Source organism: Montipora capricornis, chromosome 7 (genome assembly GCF_036669925.1).
Source record: "Montipora capricornis isolate CH-2021 chromosome 7, ASM3666992v2, whole genome shotgun sequence".
Classification (NCBI taxonomy): domain Eukaryota; kingdom Metazoa; phylum Cnidaria; class Anthozoa; order Scleractinia; family Acroporidae; genus Montipora; species Montipora capricornis.
The window spans coordinates 38459982-38479981 of record NC_090889.1 but is presented as its reverse complement, the minus strand read 5'-3'; the positions used below and the strand labels follow the sequence as shown (position 1 = coordinate 38479981).

General features: G+C 38.8%; 2 protein-coding genes across 2 annotated transcripts in view; both read right to left on the bottom strand.

The window, feature by feature from the left end:
• LOC138057141 (G/T mismatch-specific thymine DNA glycosylase-like) overlaps positions 1–10880 on the bottom strand; it is a 13089-nt gene extending 2209 nt beyond the window's left edge. Inside the window, exons 1-6 of the mRNA XM_068903209.1 lie at positions 10762–10880; positions 9050–9251; positions 6681–6750; positions 5012–5147; positions 2968–3050; positions 2137–2210 (exon numbers count right to left, since the gene is read on the bottom strand). Of these exons, the coding sequence (XP_068759310.1) occupies positions 2137–2210; positions 2968–3050; positions 5012–5147; positions 6681–6750; positions 9050–9251; positions 10762–10805 (609 nt within the window). The 5' untranslated portion in view covers positions 10806–10880. The remainder of the gene's footprint in view (positions 1–2136; positions 2211–2967; positions 3051–5011; positions 5148–6680; positions 6751–9049; positions 9252–10761) is intronic.
• A 4323-nt stretch (positions 10881–15203) lies between these two features.
• Positions 15204–20000, bottom strand: part of LOC138057142 (splicing factor ESS-2 homolog) — a 7143-nt gene continuing 2346 nt past the window's right edge. Inside the window, exons 3-5 of the mRNA XM_068903210.1 lie at positions 18818–19480; positions 17018–17240; positions 15204–16267 (exon numbers count right to left, since the gene is read on the bottom strand). Of these exons, the coding sequence (XP_068759311.1) occupies positions 16003–16267; positions 17018–17240; positions 18818–19480 (1151 nt within the window). The 3' untranslated portion in view covers positions 15204–16002. The remainder of the gene's footprint in view (positions 16268–17017; positions 17241–18817; positions 19481–20000) is intronic.

Here is a 20000-nt window from a genome sequence, read left to right as displayed (position 1 = left end):
AAAACAACATTGTTTGCGGCGGGGGAGGGGGGGAGGGGTTTAGATGGAAAGACTTTGGGGGAGGGATTTGTCAGAGATTCCTTAAAAGGGAAAGTGTCTCAACACTTTTGGAGCTTATTGTAGGTTTAAGAAAGAGGAAGGAACAAAACTTTATTCATTTTAATGCAATGAAAGGGACGGATACCAGAGGTTATCCATTTCGAGGGTATCCGCGGCCCGGATCTTAATAACTGAGAGTCGATTTTGATGAGGGAGTGAAACCGGACGGTACCCGGAGAAAAACCCTCGCAGTCAGATTGAGATGGACGACCTCATACGATGATGGACGACCTCATACGATGATGGACGACCTCATACGACCTCGAGGCCAGGGTTGAGCCTGGGTCACAGTGGTGGGAGGCGTGGTTGATAATGTGCGTCTTGCATACTGACAGAATTGATGAAAAGTGGTAATTTCCATAGCTCGGTGGTAGTGCCTGAATGAAAAAGTTAACTAACGAACGAAGAAATGAAGAAAGGAAAGGACAAAGGGGCATTACTAAACCACGAAACTGCGAAACGAAACACCAATACACCATGCATGACCCAAATATACATTGAACACTAAACCGAAAAAAATTGGACTTGAGATTAAATATTAATAGACCTATTAAATTAGGCCTAAAATGTTATTGCTTCTAATCTCTATCTTAATCTGAATCCTAATGTTAATCTCCATGAATTAGGAGCAATGGCGTTTTACGATATTTCATCTCAAAATTCAACCTTTGTTGGCTAGTACTCAATGTATGGTGGGTTCATACATTGTGTTTCGGTGTTTCGTGGTTTAGTAATGTCCAGGACATAGGAACAAAGAAACGAAAGGACGAAGGAACCAAAGGACGAAGAAACTAAGAAACGGAGGGACGGAGAAAGGACTAAAAAATGCTGCTTACGGCAACACAAAATCTGTAAGAATTTCTTTGAAACTGTAACTACTGTGAAACAATAGCTAGTTAAGCAATCAAGAAAAAATTGTCACGCGTCAGTTACATATACTACAGTTTTCTCAATCACCCTCAAATAAAAATCTCGACCCCAGAGCTCTTCCCTTTTTCGCACGACTGAGGAAGAGAAGAACTATGGGGAACCCTGAAAGAAAGCGTTTTCTGGTTGGTTTTCGTAAAGAACAATGAAAAGGGTCTCTGATTGGTGCACTCATGTTAGCACGAGGAGTGAGCAGGCGCCGCAAGGTTCAAATAGCCCATTTTTGGCTATAAAAACCCTAGGACGCATGTTCTCCTACGTAGAGTTTCTCAGAGACTCCGGTCACGTGCAGACATAGATCCGAGGCTCTCCGTAAAACTGACGATTTCCGGCTTGTTCCGATCATTTTACCGACGTCCAATGGCTCAGTTGGTTGAGCATCGGACTTTCGTGCAGGAGATCGCAGGCTCACAACCCAGGTCGGAGAACCAACACCGAGGAAGTTAAAATAGCTGAGAAAAATTTCATCTGCAAATGGTTACATATAAGGACTATAAACCGTAGACCCCGTCTCACAACCCTACCTCTGTTAATCAACACTGTTCAGGACGTTAAAGAACCCACACACTATTGGTGAAGAGAGCGAGGGCAGACTCCCAGTGTTGGTGGTCTATCTCTCAGAGAATTGTAAACCGTCCTGGAACTGATAGAGCGGTTTTCAATTGAGTGTCGAAAGTAATTAGCGAATTGCTTTGGTTTTGCATTACTTCACTCCGTGATTGGTTCAAAGTTCTCGAGCCACTTTTTCAACCAATCAGAAGTGAAACCAAAACTAATTGTGGCTCGCGCGTGCACATTTTCCGGCGCTTTCTGTCGGTTACGTGCAATTACTTCAAGTTTTGATTGGTTTACTGGATTGTCTCCGTCCTTTTTGATTGGCCAAAGTAATAACTTTGGTTTTGGTTTTGGTTTTACGACCCTCGATTGAAACTCGCTCTATGACATGTGCTGTATATATTACCATTACTTGAAATAAGCTCTCAAGATTGGTCAAAAACATCTTAGGGAAAAATCAATGGTTTCCATAACAAACTGAGTTTAAACGTTGGGTATTTGAGTCGTCCTGGTTTCTCAAGCTATAACATCAATTTTTTTTTTCAACTCACTTACCGAGTTCGTCCCAGGAATTGGATCCTTTTGACGCCCCACTTTACACTTGGAACCCGCAAACAGCTCGTATATAACTGTTGGAAAAACGAATCGGTTCAAGAAACATGCAACACGACACGAAACCTGTTATGCTTGTCACACAGAATTATGAATCACCTTCGTTGACTTCCTTCATGCGCAGTCAAAAAAACGCGCAAAACGAGCATTATTTTTAATCCTAAATTAAAAAAAGGCAGCTTTAGGAAAACGATAATTTCGAACGAATATAGCCAGTCCTCAAAATACTGGGGAAGCAAGGCTGGCGGAGTGGTGAGACTGATTCGTTTCCGGCCTATGTGGTCCAGGTTCGATTCCCAGTCTTGGTGTCATATATATGTGGCTTGAGTTTGTTGGTTCTCTACTCTGCTCCGAGAGGGTTTTCTCCGGAGACTGGCTCCGGTTTTTCCCTTTCCTCAAAAACCAACATTTGATTTGATTTATCAATTAGTTTCTTTAGGATGAAGAGCCTATTCTGTAATTTAGAAAACCGAAATAAACCATTCTTATTGATATTGTTCATCTACATGACAAGCCTCCAAAAAGTTTTCGCTACGCTCATTAAGAATTCGACTCAGACTGAATCTTGTTTTTGCTTTGAAACGTACGTCTATTCTATCTTCCTTTGACAATTCCCAGCGCATGCGTGATATTTTGCTTTTTCGTTGGCTTTTTCATTATGTTTCACTTACATCGTAATTACACATATCTTGTCTTTTTTCTTTACATTTTCCTCAACGAGGAAAATTACAATTAATAAAATGAAAACACTTGTAAATCAAAATAATTACTTGCCTTTTCCGTTGAAACACACTATCAATGGCTTATACTTCTGCACTTTTGTTATAAGTACTTCTTTTCCATCTCTCATTTCCTTCCTTTAACAAATGAAATTGATATGTCACTCAAGCAGTCTTTTTTGAAACAATACATTGTAACTGAGTGTGGTAAAAGCAGAACAAAAGTTGTTGGTTTGTTTGGTGTTATACCAAAAGGAGATGTTTCCGACAACGTCACTGGACGTTTCAGGTACACAGACCGACAAAATATTCCCTTTTTTCCTGATGGTTCGATTTCTGAAGTGATTTCCAAAGAAAAAAGAACTCTTGTTTGGTCCTTTCTTAACAGTTTAACTTCAACCGAATTTCTCTTTATTGTTTAATAAGAGGACCAACATTATCTAGTACTGTCTCTTCTCTCGATTTCTCCACGTCCATAGACCCGACCTCAGTAATCGGTTAACTCAATGTTGTACCCAATTCAATCCCTTTGGGAATAAACGTTTTGTTCCAGGTATTTCCATATCATTTAAATATGAATGCTCCATTGCAATGCAAACACAATACACAAAGAATCTTAATCCCGGAAGATTTGTATAGGCCATTTTCGAAATATCAAATGTTCAGCTTGATAGTGAGGCCGTGAGGACAAAAACAATAGAAACACGTTGGAATGAATGTCAAAAAAATTTCATATCATCCAGTTTCCATTATCAAGTTGAAGTTTAATATAATGGGAAAGGCCTATTGGGTACAACATTGAGTTAGCCGATTAGGTCTATTGGTATGAAAGAGTAAGGAAATCTTTGAAGTAGCCTGCGAACAAGCTCTCCAAAGCGAGGCGGGGCGGAGAGAGGCTCGCTTTGGAGAGCAATATCGACTCGAGGTCCGGGTGCTCCTGAACAAGAGTCGAACCTAAGACCTTCCGATTAATAGTTCGGATGTTCTACGACTGAAGTACAAAAGACTCGTGGGAGATGGTGATTCGGGGATACTCGGAACAAATCCGAGCGCTCCCGAACAAGAGTCGAGCCTACTACCTTCCTTATTCACTGGTGACAATTGCCCCGCTATACTGCTGGGCTGAAATTGTCAACATAAGGAGTTTTCGCATTGTGAACTGTAGAAGATGGAATGTGTTACACCTCACATTTAGCTCTCTCCAGGAGTCCATCAGTATGGGCTCCTGCGCTCTCACAAAATGTGAAACTGATCTACCTCGTAATCTTGAGTGACGACTGCTACTTCAAAATGTCCAGTTTTACAGGATGGCTTAACTGTAGAATACCCGGCCTTTCCAAAACACTTTAAAAAATTGTGGCAAAGAGGCTACTCTGATACGCGCAAACGAGCAAACTGCGGCTTCGGGGCTACATCATCGGCTTCGGGGCTACATCATCTACAATGGTAGAAAAACCCCCAGGGTATACATCGTTCTTAACCCTTTTTAAAGGCCCGAGGGGGCCCCCCATTGACAAGTAAAATCGTATGGCGTCAGACCATAACTATTAACTATGGTCAGACAGAGTGACAGCTATATTAGTGGCCACTGGGAGTTATAGGGCTAAAGCGTACAAAAGACAAGGCATCCCATAGCGATGATCGTCGGGTAGCCACGTAGTTTAAACATTGGCACGTTAACAGCGTACTTGCTTAGTCACTCACTCATTCAGCCACTCATTAGCCACGTAGCCGCTTAGCCGGGAACGAGGAAGCGTTAGCCGAGTATTATGTAATTACTCCCAAAGAATGTATTGGCTTAATAACACTAACTTTTTCCAACTAATAATTTTAATATTTGTACTGTTTTTTTGTGGATAATATTTCGCTGATTATTACGGAAAGAAAAATTAGGTAAAAGGCGAAGCTTAAGTTTAACAGTCTTCGAACGTTTAAAGCCAATATGTTAAAGGCACTATGACTTTCACAAGCAACTGGTAAAAGAATGACATCAGCAAAGATTTCCCTTTACAAGCTACATGTAGTGCTTTGTAGTAATTCTTGCCAACTGTCAGTACATCATGAGATACGTGATGTTGGAATATGGAGAAATATGTCACCTGGACAAGTCTGCACTTCCTCTAGTGGTTCGTTCCACCATGTTGGTTAAGCCAATACTATATGTAGATGGGCATCTCACATCATCAAGATAGGTTAATTGCTCAGGCACCAACCCTGACTCATACAAACACCGCCCTGAATAAATAACAGAAACAGAACGAATCAAACAATAATGTTATTAATGTTATAGACCAAGAGAAAATGAGGGGACAGAGACGGAGGCTCAGGGAGTTGGTTGGGATATGTCATGTCCACGAAAGTTATTTTTAGACGAGCGGAAGTCTTTGTTCTAGCGGAAGTCTGTCTTCCGAGACGTCCGCATGCAGTCTTGTCTCGCTCTCAGGCTCTTAGTGAAGAGAGAAAATGGCGGCGCACGTGGAAGGCTAATGAATATTTATTTTCTTTCAAACATCAGACCGAGGTTGACCTGCATGCGGACGTCTCGGAATACAGACTTCCGCTAGAACAAAGACTTCCGCTCGTCTAAAAATAACTTTCGTAGACATGACATATCCCAAGGGCTGGACCGGGAGCCTCCTTCTCTGTCCCCTCATTTTCTCTTGTATAGACCTGCTGAATTATTTTGTCATGCTAGAAGAATAGAGAACTAAATTTATGAAAGATTTTGTTTTGGCTATATGTGTTATGAACCACTGTATTGGCCGCAGGAATAGCAGCATTACACGCGCGTATCATGCGCTTAAGTCCGCCATATTGCGCGCAATTTACACGCAAATTACGCGCGCGTTACGCGCGAGTAAAAAAATACACGAAACTATGCGTAAATAAATTCTTCCGTAAAATTTTACACGAAGAGTTTCGTGTAAAAGAGGACAGAATATTCACTGTTGTACATCAATTTGTCGCGGCTTTTTCTCGAAGAAAATGTTGCATGTCTAATTGCCCTCCTGGTTTCCGAAGACTTTATTCAGCTTTTCATTTCAACATTTTCGCGACAAGTGTCCACTTTGGTTGAATAATCAAGACTTGGTTTGAATGACTGTTGATGCTGGCACATCTGGGGTCGTCTTCTGAATATCAGTATAAATTCACATCTAATGAAACTAGACAGTGACCCACTTACCTGGACAATTTAAGCAATTGTCGTTTTATAGACACCTGAAAATTTCATGTGGCTTCAACAGATTTGATCCCATGACCTTTGCGATGCCGGTGCAACCCTCGAGATCTACCAACTCTCAGCTATGAAGCCACCCAGTTGGGAGCAGGTCAATTTGTTGGGCTCGTGTTCTTGTGAAAGGACTCAATGAATGAAATACATGCACATGTATGCTTTTGAAGAGCAGGTACTGTATAAAATGTATTAAAGGGAGAATGGAAGTGACCCTGCAATTTATAGCTGAACATTATTTTTAAGCCATTGTTTCATTCACGGGATTTTCACTCGCGGCCAAAACACAAGAAGCAACCATTGATTTATAATACTCCCATGTGTGTAAATAATGCTGCAATAAAATATCCTGCCAGCTATGCAGATTAGGTGGCTTAAGGAACTATTTGGGTGAAATTAAGGGGCAGTATTTTGCACAGTTAATTTTATCTTTAAAAGATCTCATCAAAATTAGGACATGATTTAACGAGATGTTATGAAAATATGACAAAATAGTTCAAGTAAGATATAATTATTAGGACCTAAATTTTACCTACAGAAGTGATTATTTGCTCCGGCATAGTGGTGTCCCTTGTAAGCAGCCATTAACCCAGGATTGATTCCTACCTGGAACAAATTCAGGTCAGACATCGGCATTGTCTAAATATTTTATAATAGCATAAATATATTACATACTATTAGGTGACTATTGAAAGTTCTCTGGGCTGATTTGTTGCACTTGAGTTGATTATTAAACAATTAGACCCGTAGCCGAATGGACTACTGACCCATGGCCCTTGAAGGCGAAGGGTCTAATTGTTTTAGTATCACCCAACTAGTCGAACAGAACAGGCAATAATAAAGTTAGCAAATGCAAGTTGAAGAAATATATTAATTTGGGGATAAATTGAGAAAAAGCGTCTCGCTTTTCGCTACTTGAGGACTATTACTAATAGTCCTCTAGTAGCATAGCCAATTAAAATGCAGGATTTGCATTAGTCCACTACATGTACATGGGTGATACTAATACACGATAATCACCTATGACTTCGTGTTGGTTTTTATCTAGCAATGATTATTCTCCGAAGTTTTTATTCCCTGATATTCACTGATTAATGTCAACAACAATGAATAATTTCTTTGTTTGTCACCTCAATGAAACGGCTTGCAGTCATTTTGAAAAAACAAAAAAAGCTTCTAGGTGATTATCCCACAATACCGGTAATCACCTCAAGTGCAACCATGTAATCAGTGCAGAGAATTTTCAATAAAGATGTAATTATCCTTAAATCACTGATATTTACCTGGCCTTCAGCAAATGAAAACTATCATCTTTCTTAAATTCAGGTGTTTCAATTAAATAATTTATTTGAAGATTTTTTTGGCTGGTTTGCGTGGAGAAACCAACTGTATCAGCAATGTGCTTAATGGCCCCTAATAATAATAATAATAATAATAATAATAATAATAATAATAATAATAATAATAATAATGATAATAATAATAATAACAGTGCAGATAGAAGTGGTAGGAGAGAGAGATAGGGAGGTCCTAGGATGGAAGCAGAAAGCCTTGTTGTCATTATGACCCTAAACATAGCCGGTATATTCAGAAATGGCTGTTATGGTAACTAATTATTCTTTTGTCTCAACATGTATGTTAATCATCCTCACTAGCATTGTTAGCGTGAACAAAACTCAAAAGGATTTTTGCTCCAAAGTGACACTAGTGAGAATGATTAGCACAAAGACAAAAGAATAATTTGTTGGCTGCCATTTATGAATATAGTCTATTGTACACACTTTTAAAGAGGTAACTTGATAGTGAGATGGTGAAATGTAGCACTATTAGGGTTTCACCTATACATGTACAAGAGTATTTCGTCTTTTATTTAAGACATATTTTTTGACAGGGATTTATTTGTTTCTTCTGTGTTGTAAGAGAATCAATAAATTATTAGTCTTTAATCCTCTACATATGTACTGCATATACCGGTACTTTCCTTGAACCACTATATAGTGAACAGGTTGTGTCATGTAAGTCTGTGTGCGTATTTTTCTTATTGTTGCATTCAATAAGTATATGAGGTTTAACCTCTTATATACATATTAAGTGCAGATTAATATAATAATAATAATAATAATAATAATAATAATAATAATAATAATAATAATCATCATCATCATCATGATTATAAGATTACCATGGCAACTTTTTTTTTTTGCCAATTCAATATTACCTATTTTAATTTGCTCGACTTGAAAGTTCAATCTGAAATACTCCTTACAATTTTTTCTTGTTAGATAATATAGATAAACCTAAGCCCTGTTCATTTCTTGCATTCTTCTTAAAGGCTTTGCAGCTCATTAGACACTGGTGATGGTCCAATAGTAAAGCCAAGAATTTACGTCCTAGCTCTGTTTTAATGTGACTTACAAAAAGAACTCTGAGCATGCTTTAAAAACTGGTTTATAACAGTTTGGTGTGATTTACGCATTTAACAATTCTCATGAACTTGAATTGCATAATTAAAGGACTTACAGCACAAACTGCATTTTTTTTAAATATTCATTTTAATAACAGTAACTGCAACAGCGTACTAACAAAAATAAGTCAAATACCTTGCAGGACTACACCAACACTATTCTAATTACTACTAGTCAAAATGATAATAAAATTTTATACACTAATGTAAATGTAAATCGCATTAGATCATATACTAATGAATCTTGCGCTATAAAAATAATAAAATTATTATTATTATTATTATTATTATTATTATTATTATTATTATTAGTAGTAGTAGTAGTAGTAGTAGTAGTAGTAGTAGTAGTAGTAGTAGTAGTAGTAGTAGTATGTAGGAATTGCATTTTAAATTAAATATTTCAATTAAAATAGATTACTTTTCTCATTATCTCAAACTTACAAACAGTATATCCAGGTTGTATCCTAGATGTTCTGGTAAAGTTCGTTTTAGCACATCTTCTTCAGACATATCTCCAAATCTTTTAACTGGTTGCCTGGGTTTCTTTGGCGATTTCCTGGACTCTTTTTCTTGCTTGATATTTACCGGTACATCCTCCTCATTAACAACACCATCTTGATTTGCATTTTGCAAATCTTTCACACTGCAATGAAAATTTTAAAAAAATTACATATGTAATTTCTCTGCATTGTCCTGTCATCTGCTAACCATTGGTTAAGCAGTATTGGTTAAGCAGTAAATTCTCTTGGTTTTCAATTGGACTATCTAATACTGGTATAAAAGTGCAAACTAATGGAAGACAGGGATTGAACTTCTTGAAAAACATTTCCTCACTGATCTTCCTAAATACATATATTAACTGGTTTTAATTTAGAATTTCATCTTAACAAGAGGCTACGGGTATCCTACCCTTTTTTCGAAGGTTTTCTAGCCAATTTCCTTTAAAAGTAAACAGTGATTTCATGGATTTTTGATGTTACAATATCTTGGTCAATATCCAGTTCAATTCCATAGTCCGAAGTCCACATTCCATGACATGATTAAGTGTGATCGTAGAATAGTTGTTCACATAACTGGTGTTAAAAATCGTTGACTCCAATCAAAACGAGTAAAGAGATGCTTTACAAGTTTGTACAATGGTATTTTAAAATATTTCATTCTTCTTCTTAACAATACTGGGAGAAATTAGCCCGGTATTAAAGATGGATCACCGAGTCATACGATGACTGGATATTGCATTGCGTGCAACAAAAACACAAAAATCTCGTTTTCGGTCATGCACACAATTCTTCATTACCATGGCTTGAAATAATTTCTTGGCTGGCGCCAGTCAAGTTGTCCGGTCAAATCTGGTTTTGCTTGGACAAGACTGACGAATATGCATCATGTCATATTCCTTAAAACAACCAGACAAAATGTCCAGTTATCCAAGGAATGAATCAGACAAAACCCATTTTAGAGGGGATGTTGTCTAATGACCGGCCGTTATTTTGAGCCCTGAATATGTAATTTCCGTGTTGATCTGTTGATCATGAGCAGTTGTCTGTGGTTCAGTGGTCATTGCAATTGCCTCTGAATGAGGAGATACCTGCCTTTTCTGAAAAGTGTCTACGAAGCAAAAAATAATTTTGCGCATGCACAGTAAAATCGTGGCCCCCTGCCCCCACCCCCACCCAAAAAAAAAAAAAGTACAAAGTAAGTACAAAGTCCAAAACAGAGCCAGCAGAACATTTCAGAGGCACAGGCAGCTCAATTAACTTAAATTTTTGTGCAAAGTTTTTGAATGCATTCATACAAATGCACGCTGATTTCAGGTTCAAAGTTACACCTCCAAAAGTGTTGAATCTTATCCTCATGAGGGATTATTTTTTCCGATCTTGTCTTCGCGCTGCTGATCCTGTCTTGATCTTACTTTTTCCAAGAATGACGCGTTCAAGGGTTAACTACATAAAATTTAGAAAAAAAGTTGGTTTGGAAAACAAACAAAGAGGTCAATCCAAGCGTCTGGATTTCGAAAGCCACGCCTGTAAAACGCTGAATCCAGCACGACATGATCCGACATGAATGGATTCTTTTCTGTTCATTCCCAGCTGTGCCTAAAGACGTTCTGTGCACCACAAATCCGTATTTTTTCAACAAAAAATTATACTTACAAATATGGACTGTATCGTAAACTTTTTCCAGTATTTTGCGTCATGATATTTCAGGCAATCGCAGGTGTATGAAGTGATTTTGAAGAAGTTTTCAGACTGTTTACATTTTTCAATTAGTGAGACGGCTGTGTAAGAACCAGCGGTTAGTACACCAGAAAAATGCACGTGAAATAATCTGCACAAGGTGTATCTAATACTTCAACATGGCGGCGTCTTCAACAAGTTCTCATGAACACAAAGTTTAGCTCATGTTGCAGAGAAAAATATCAGCTTTTTATCGACGCCTTGGTGTCTATAAATTTTTACCGCTCTTCTTTATCATTGGAGCTGGAATTGAGCTGTTTATGATAAAAGTCCGAATTGGAAAAGAAACTTTCTGTAAGTGAAATAGTATTGACCACAACACAACACCGGGAACTCCAAGCCCTGCTCTTTGCGAATGGTGTGTGGGTTCTTTTACGTCCCACAGGGTTATGAACATTGAAGGTTGTGAGACGAGGCCTACGTTTTATCACCCTTATTCGAGACCAGAGAGAGCCTAACCTGACTTGCAGATGTCATTTTTACATACCTCCGCTCAGTTATAGTGGTTATCAGTCCCACGCGCCCCTCAAAGACAATTTTTCATATTTCAAAACTAAAATGTAGGTGGGTGTCAATCAAATGTTTCCATGACAACAGTTCCATTCTCTTGGCAGGATTTTAATTCGTCATGGAAACATTTGATTGATGTCCACCTAAATTTTTACATTCAAAATTTGGAAAAATGTTGTTGAGGGGCATGTGTGACTGATAACTGCTTTTATTACAAGCCTTTTCTCAGTATTTACAGCGGACATTACTCACACGCGCCCCTTAATGACATTTTTTCATATTTAGAAACTAAAATTTAGGTGGATGTCAATCAAATGTCTCCAGATCCCAAGTGTTGGTCTGGCCAGAGTTCTGATCTTGCTACATCGCTGCACAGTTGTCCGATGCTCAACCAACTGAGCCAACCAGTCGGCAGTTGTATGCGATGCTATATATATCTGGAGCTGTAATATTGCATTCTTGGAAAATCCTATCTGTTATTTACATTATTCCCCTTCCAGGTTAAATTCATTGCCTCATTGAGTCCCTTTGATTGTACTGGAAAATAAAGACCTGTATATGACCTGCATTATTTAAGTGAAATGGTGCTTTGTGTGAAGGAAGCAATGTGGTAGATTAACTGTGTCCAAAGGCGGGAAGGGACGAGAACTGTGGACGCAGGAGTTCATGATAAAAACATAGTGTTTCTATAGGAATTCCTCCCATCCCTATCTCCTTTGTCTCCAGGTCCCTTCCCACTTTTCAACACAGCTTGGTGAGTTTGCACCAGTGTCCTGACAATACCAAGAAGATTCGCCATTAACCGTCTACCATATTATTGTTAACAAGCTTGGACAATGTCAATGCTTAAAGAACATATGATCAGAAACCAGTTAACTGGTGGCATTACAACAATAAGATTTATTATTGCAATGCCACTGGCCAAGGCTCTTTTTTGAGACTACTTAAGGCAAAATCACTAGTCCACAATCAGGGAATTAAAACTTCAGTTTCTGGTCCACAATCAGGGAATTAAAACTTCAGTTTCTGAAAATTCTATCCTGATGATTATTATGTGCATTTTCATTACAAGATGACGTTTATGTTAGAAAGGAATCACAGAGACAACTGGAAAGACGACAACAAGAACAGGAAGACTCATGATTGTTTATGATGCCGGCTGGAGTGTCGTGGGGCAGATACTTAACTTTTCTTGCAGCCAGTTTGGCGTCAGCATTGGCTGGAAGTCAAATGGTTCACTTATATTACAGACCAAGTATGGTAAGTTATTCTTTGGTTCACACAAAATAATACTGTCACAACAATCAAAATGTAGTTTCCTTTTTTCCTTCAAATCCATCCTCGGAGACCCAGGGGCAGATTGTGGAGACAAGGGGAAGTAGAGCGGGGGAAAGAAAATGATGACAAAGAAAAGCATATTAAGGCGGGCTGGGTGCTCTTCCACGATCTGCCCCTGGGTCTCCAAGGATGCTTCATATTTTGAAAGTTTTTTTTATCACTTGCACAGCAAAATGCAAAGACTTTTTATAGAAGGATTTCAGACTGCATTTTGTGTGTACAGCATGCTATTCTATAGGTTTGGGCTTTCATACCATTAAAACTTGAGTATTCTATAGAGTATGTGCATGGCGGCCATGTTGGAGCACCAAAACAATTAAAGATATTTGCATAAAAATAACATTTATTCCCCAAAGGAATATCATTCTTTTGTTTCAGTCCTCTAATATGGCCGCCATGCACATACTCTATAGATGATGCACTGCATTTTGGACATACTGCATTAATCAAAGAATTAGTCTTTGGCATCATTTTCTCAGACCTAAATGACCTGTCTTTGAGATAGTCAGCCTCCTGTTACAAGATCACTTAGTGTTTGAGGTCTTAGTCTTTAAGACAACTGGGCTCTTAGAATGAAAGAATGAAAATAAATTATTTTTAAGAAGCCTACTGTTAGCATCTGTGGGTATGGTGAACTGACTACTTCTCAGGGCATGGAAATGAACTTGCTTTTTACTTGTTGCAAGGATCAGTTTAGCCAAAATACCAACGCATTGTAACCCGGTGTCAGAATACACCAGCATTTTTTAGAACCGACAACTTTCATATGGAGCATTGATTTTCAGCAGAAGTATATTACCAGGAACTCATAAGTTTCTCAAATAAAAGAAAATGATAAAATTATCTTTGTTCAAACAGGAGATCCCTCAAGTTCCACCAAATCCCGGGGAGATGCTTGATTCTGAGAAGCGGACAGGATGGAGAAAATATATTTCGATAAAGAAAGACTAAAAGAAAAGAAAACTTGAATAAACATTTAACTACAATTTAATATTGCAGTGATAAAAACCTGCACCAGATTGCCATCACGGATTGCAAATCCTAGAAAGACTGCATCAACATTGAAACATTATGGCAAGTTTGAGAGTACCAGTTGCATCACCTGAATGCTCTGTGAAGTTTCAGAATCTTGGACATCAATAATAATTATACATTTATTGATCAACAATATTTTTATGTTTACAAGGCCATCTAAACATCTTCAAAAGGTTTTAAATCCTGTGGCCAGTCAATCGTCTTGCACCTATTGTCTTTCCTTGAGAAATCCATGTACATGTAGAGGTGATCCATGCGATTCTTGCATAGTGCATGCAGGGAAGTTGAACTGTGAAAATGCAATGTGGTGAGTGGTGTTTGAAGATGAGATTACCAGGGTTACGTTGTATATAAGAGCCGGCAGCCGGCGAAGTTCGCCGGCTTCTCTGTCAGGTTTCGCCGGCTACTTTCATTGTTTGAAGAGTCAAGACATGTAGAGGAGATGATGTTTATGAGGTCTAAACTACTTGGGCTCAATACAAATAAAAATTTGCAGTGCTTATCTTTTCTGAAAACACATAAAAGACTTCTGACTCAAGGGTAGTTTAAAAACGCTATGTTTGAGACTTTCGTTTTGAAAAAATCTTGCTGCGGTGGCGGGAAAGTAGGAACAATATGATTTGTTGTCCGCCATATTGGATTTCGATATCTTTAAACAGCCACCGATTGTATCTTACCGGAAGGGAAAATCACTCAAGGACGTTTTAGTCCGCGCAAAACTTCCTTTAATCACGCCGCAATCATAAAAAAACTTGTAAACAAAGAAACACTTTCAAAAGGTTTGTTCTCAATCCAGAAGGAAATTTACATATGATGTTCTAATAGCAACACGCTCAGCCTGCGTTCACGCATCTCTTACCACAACTCAACTGAGGAACAAAACTAGCCCCTGATCATTCACTAACCGCTCCTTCGTTTTCACTTCGAACCTTTCAGTTGATCATTTATAGCGAACGTAGAAGCTGAGGACTCGTAGACTTTATTTAAACACTTAAACGTAACGCTCCTCGGAGTTAAATCCTACTTGCCCGCGTAAGTGCTCGTCCTCTGGAGGGCATCTCTACGCTTCCAACATGACAACGGATCTTTATCCAACGTCACTCTTGATCAACTCTCACTGCTTTACGGAACTCCTAAACTCTTCGGAAAAAAAACTACATCACTCTTAAACCGCTCGAGTGATTTTCAATTTTCGAAATTACTACAACCAAGTTCCGCAAGCATATTTTCTCGCTAATTACACAATGGAACGAATGTGTGTCATCTTCACACCTAAACAGAATCGAAACATCCTTTACGCCATTGGCCAATTAGTATCCTCCAATCAGCTTCTTAATTTAAAAACCAATCAGAAGCCTTTGCTGGTCTAGTCCTTCAAAGTATGTGCCATGTTTACAAGTTGTCAAGTGGCAATATTTGCCAGGCTCGTTAGCTCCAGCAAAACCACCAAAAAGATACATAAAATATCACTCAACTTTTTGTTTATAGGGTTGTATTATTGAAATATCGCTTCGTCTTTCTTTGAGTAACATGGTTTTCATAGTATAGTTGCAGCTTAATTCATCCCTCTAATGCTTGAGTTTCATGGCCCAAAATGCCAGGAAATGCATTTTCCGGCTTTCAGTTTTCAAAAATTTTCAGGGGGAGCATGCCCCCGGACCCCCCTAGAAGCGATGGGCTAAAGCCCATCGTGTGGGTCCTCCGGACCCACAACCGTCTACTTTGCAGAAAACTCCGGCTACTTAAAACCTTAAAGAAAACCCTGTGATCATTACACAGAATTATAACAGTGCAGCAGTAAATCTGAGTCTGTTGCTTATTGACAAAAGCCATGTTATTATAGTTGCATTAACAGATGCATTCTTATCAACCAGTCATAACATGTGTTCCTAAGGAGAGGGGAAGAGGGAGGGGGGAGGTTCATTCCTCCACTTCTGATTGCTACATGTACATACTGGACTGTGATAGATTCTGAGGTGACATTGGAAAAAATTGAAGTTGTGATGTTTTTTTTTATCTCAGTCCAGCTTCAACGGTTGCACTTACAGACTTAAGTGCAAACTCTGAATGTCAGTTTCAATGTTCACAGCTATCGATCACACAGCAGGAAAGTGGATTAAAATCAGCCAATCACCAATGAGCATATTCTGCTGCAGTGATTGACTGCAATGATTGGAATCACTGGAGATTGCACGTTTACGTATAGAAGGCCTCAAGTGCCCTGTCGACTCTTCTTACATCTTCAGCCAGGTTGTGCCCAATAATACGACTGTTTCAGTGCTTGGGCAAATTAAGTAAGTTGTCTGTAAGGGACACAATCTCTGGTGCTGAATTATAATTCTGTGATGTAGAAGGAGTTGACGGCTGGGAACGAGTTGGTGTGTTAGCAACTGATGGTTGATGAGCGGGTGACGGAGTGTAACTTGCTCGCAAAGATTTGTCAGTCCCTGCTCTAATTCCTAATCTTTGTGATGCTAATCTCTGTGCTGCTGGTGACATCTGGCCAAGACGGTCAACTGTGTTCATGTGTTTGGGACTCCTTCAACAAAAAGAAAACTCTGCATCAAGGTGAAGGCCAAGTGCACTTCAGTCCACTAAAAAAACTAGTTTTTCCATTTAAATATCTTACACAAGACAATCGTAATTTAATTTGAACCAAATTGCCAAAACCTTTACCTGGTCTCTAGAGTAGTGAGAGTACTTCTCAGATAGACAACCCACAGCCCCACCCCCACCCCCACCCCACCCTAGACCTTCTCCCACAGTTACATAAGGACAGCTGATGTCATTTAGGGTCATTCATCATATGCATTTCAGATACCAAGAGGCTGTTTACACGGAAGGAAGAAGATCACAGCAATAGAAAGACCCCGCTGGCCATTACCCTTTAAATGGCACAATAATTATTGTTACTATTCTTTCTGTACTGAGCTTGAAGGCAAAGATGTTGCAGTTGAGGATCTCTTTTACCCTTAGATAGCTGTGAAACTGGTACAATATTAATTTTTGTCAAGTCACTGTAAGAGTGAGACACAGTGGAGCAACAAGTCTAAACTTCTCGTCAGCATATAACTTACAGCCGAAACACATCGAAGGAACCATTAATTTTATTTATTGCACATGTTGAAATAATTCCATGATTAAGTATCCCGCCAGTTATGCAACCTATTTTATTTGTCAAATGTCTTTTGACATAGGAACATTACTTTTGTTGTTAAGTGGGTTATATGAGAATCCCAGTCTTCTGCTCTCTCAATCATCAGCCCAGATCCGCTTTTTAGTCTCTTACCCACTTATCAAAGCAGTAGCCTTGGCCAGTGCTTGTCGTCTTTTCTCCCTGTGTTGTCTGCTGACTTTCTCTGCTAATGCCAGACCCAGCTGATCCCTTCTCTTTGGCTCTGGCATTTTGAAGGTGGGACCAGGGGTACCTGGAATGGGTGTATCACCACCATCCAAGCGAAATGGGGTGCCTTCGATACTGCCCCATGTCATGAGGGGTGATGCATCTACACCTGATCACAAGCAAAACAAAGGCAAACAAAACTGAATAGTATAACATGTAACTGTCAAATTATTATTATTGATGATAAAAGGTTTCGTGAAGCACTTTAGAATAAATACAAGCGATATAAAAATAGAACAACGTTTTGATGACTCCATGTCATCATTAACAGGCAATCGGATTCAATTCGCGCCAAACTTTTTACATAACAATTGATTACTTTAATACCCTTTTCAATTCCTTACATATTTTCACACTACTACTACAGTACTATATATTCAATCAATTCTATCATGGACTGCGAACTCGATAATGATGACATGGAGTCATAGAAACGTCGTTCTATTTTTATATCGCTTATATTATTTTATTCTTAACTGTCAATTAATTAGTTAAAGTAGAACATATTCATAAATGGTGGGCAATAAATTATTCCTTTGCCCCTGTGCTACCAAGACCAACTAGCCTCGTTTCCATGGACAGAATACAAAAGAAATGTCACTTTGGTGCAAGGCTAGTTGGTCTCATTAGTACGAAGACAAAAGAACACTTTATTGGCCACCATTTATGAATACAGTCTATTGGTGAACCCATTGATAAAGTTTGTGATAAGAAACTTTGAGTTCCAAGTTGAACTGGTGGTTACAGCATGCTCCTCTTCCCTAATGAATATGATTCATGTTTATTGTCTTATAAATTGACTTTTATCAGAAACTACATGTATTCTCAACCCACACGATGGTCAAATGGTTTCAATTGAGCTGAAATGCAGACTAACAATACTGTTTCAGGGTAAATAAATACAGTAATATTACATGTACATCTGTGTATAATGAAAAATTATTTTTCCGTTCACTGATAGCCAGATTTTCAGGAGTCTTGGTGCTAGTCTGACTTGCAGACGGTAATAGAACCCCAGTTAAAACTAGGGTTTAAAAATAAAATACTGTAGATGTGACGCAGACAGTCTAGTCTTGACATACATGGAGTGGGAGGTAACAAAACAACAGTTAAACCAATCATGACTTTCACCTGAATCTGTTTACATATAACGAATTTAGTTTCAAGACAGGTTTTTGTTGGACAAGAGTCTTGGAAACAGAGTCTGCATTTGCCACCAAGCACAACACAAGTCAACAATTACAAAAGTGATTTCAGAGAGGAAGAGAAAGAGAGAGGAAAAAATAAATAATTTACAAGCTAAGGATCGGTCCATATAGTAAAAAAACTGTGACCTTGGTCATGAAAAAGCCTCCAGAGGCTGCAATTTCAAGACCACTGTCACAGTTTTTCGCAAAGTATATGGACCTCCCAACCAGCAAAATAATTAACAATTGCACATACATGTACATGTACATTTACCATACTTCTTAAAATATCCAACTGCTTTACTCAGACCAGTTGGGACTTTTAACCATCTTTTTTGAAATTGCTACTTTCAGATTGAGATTACAGGCTGTGGCGGTTAGACTTGCCACAGCTACCAGTGGTGTATGAGGAAAGCAGTGTCAGACTCTGTGAACTGGCTTCATAATCAAGACTTCACACTTCCACAACAAACAAGTGAAAACAATAGGATTTACATACCTGGAACAGGTGACGGTGTAGCCACAAAACCATACCCTTTAACCTTGGGTGTCTCATTGCTCCCTTGCACCAGTCCATCCACCCCTATCTTTCCTTGTTGTTTAGCCACACGAGTAGCTGCCGCAGCAGCTAACTTGTCCTCACAGGACTCTTCAGGAAATGGATCCTTGCCAAACCTGCTGTTTGCATGGACAATTTCCTGTCTTTTCGTAAATTTTCCATCAATTTTCTCTTGAACGGATGCATCAACTCCTGCAGGGTAATACATAAGTGCATTTTTGTTTGTATAGTTCCATGTTTCTATCATTGCTGGCCTGTCCTCGTATTTAAATTGATCTCCTTCTTCAGATTCTGGCAAGGCCAGTCGTTGTTCTTTTCTTTCTGTCTGTTCATTTTCTCTATCATAGAGCCATCCATATTTTTCTCTCTGTTTTTGCCTGGATGTTTCCGCGATTTGTTCAAACGAGGCATTGTCTTCACTCGTGTTTTTGGCCAAGAACTTATCCAAAGTCGAGTCTGATTCATCTTTGTTTTTGCTTGGTGCATTCTTAGTTGAACTGTTTGCAGCTTCAACAGTTTCTCTGCTTTCGGTGCCTGGAACGGTGTGGGATGGCGCTGGTGTTCCTTGGATTGTACTTGGAGTCTCAAATGTCGCAGGAGAAGCTAAAGAAGGCAAAACAGAGAAGTGGCATCAAGACAATTATTTCTTCATTGTATACATGTCTCCCTGAGTCTCAGGTACAGTGTTGAAGGCTTACAACTTCAACAGTTAAAAATCCAAAGTTTAATAAATCTTGCCATTTGGTACACAAAGGAAAGTGGTAGATCCCCTTTCTAGGATATCCAAAGGATACTTGGGCTGTTATCAGCAAATAACCCATTATGATACTTACTTGCTGATGATAGTTGATCATGGTGATGCACTTATGTCCAGAATTGACTCTAATTAGATACATGCTCAAGTTTGACAAGTGCCCCTTTATTGTAAGTCTGAGCATTTGCTGTATGTATTCAACAACAAGGGAAGGGTTAGCTTTGGGTAAATGCAGCAGTTAATCTTTACTTAAAGAGCATCATTTGGGGGTCACACTTTGTGATTTTATTGTCTGTATTCCGAGACACGAGTGATGTTGAAGTTGGGAAGAAGAGCAAGGGGACACTTCATGACCCTTATTGAAATTGG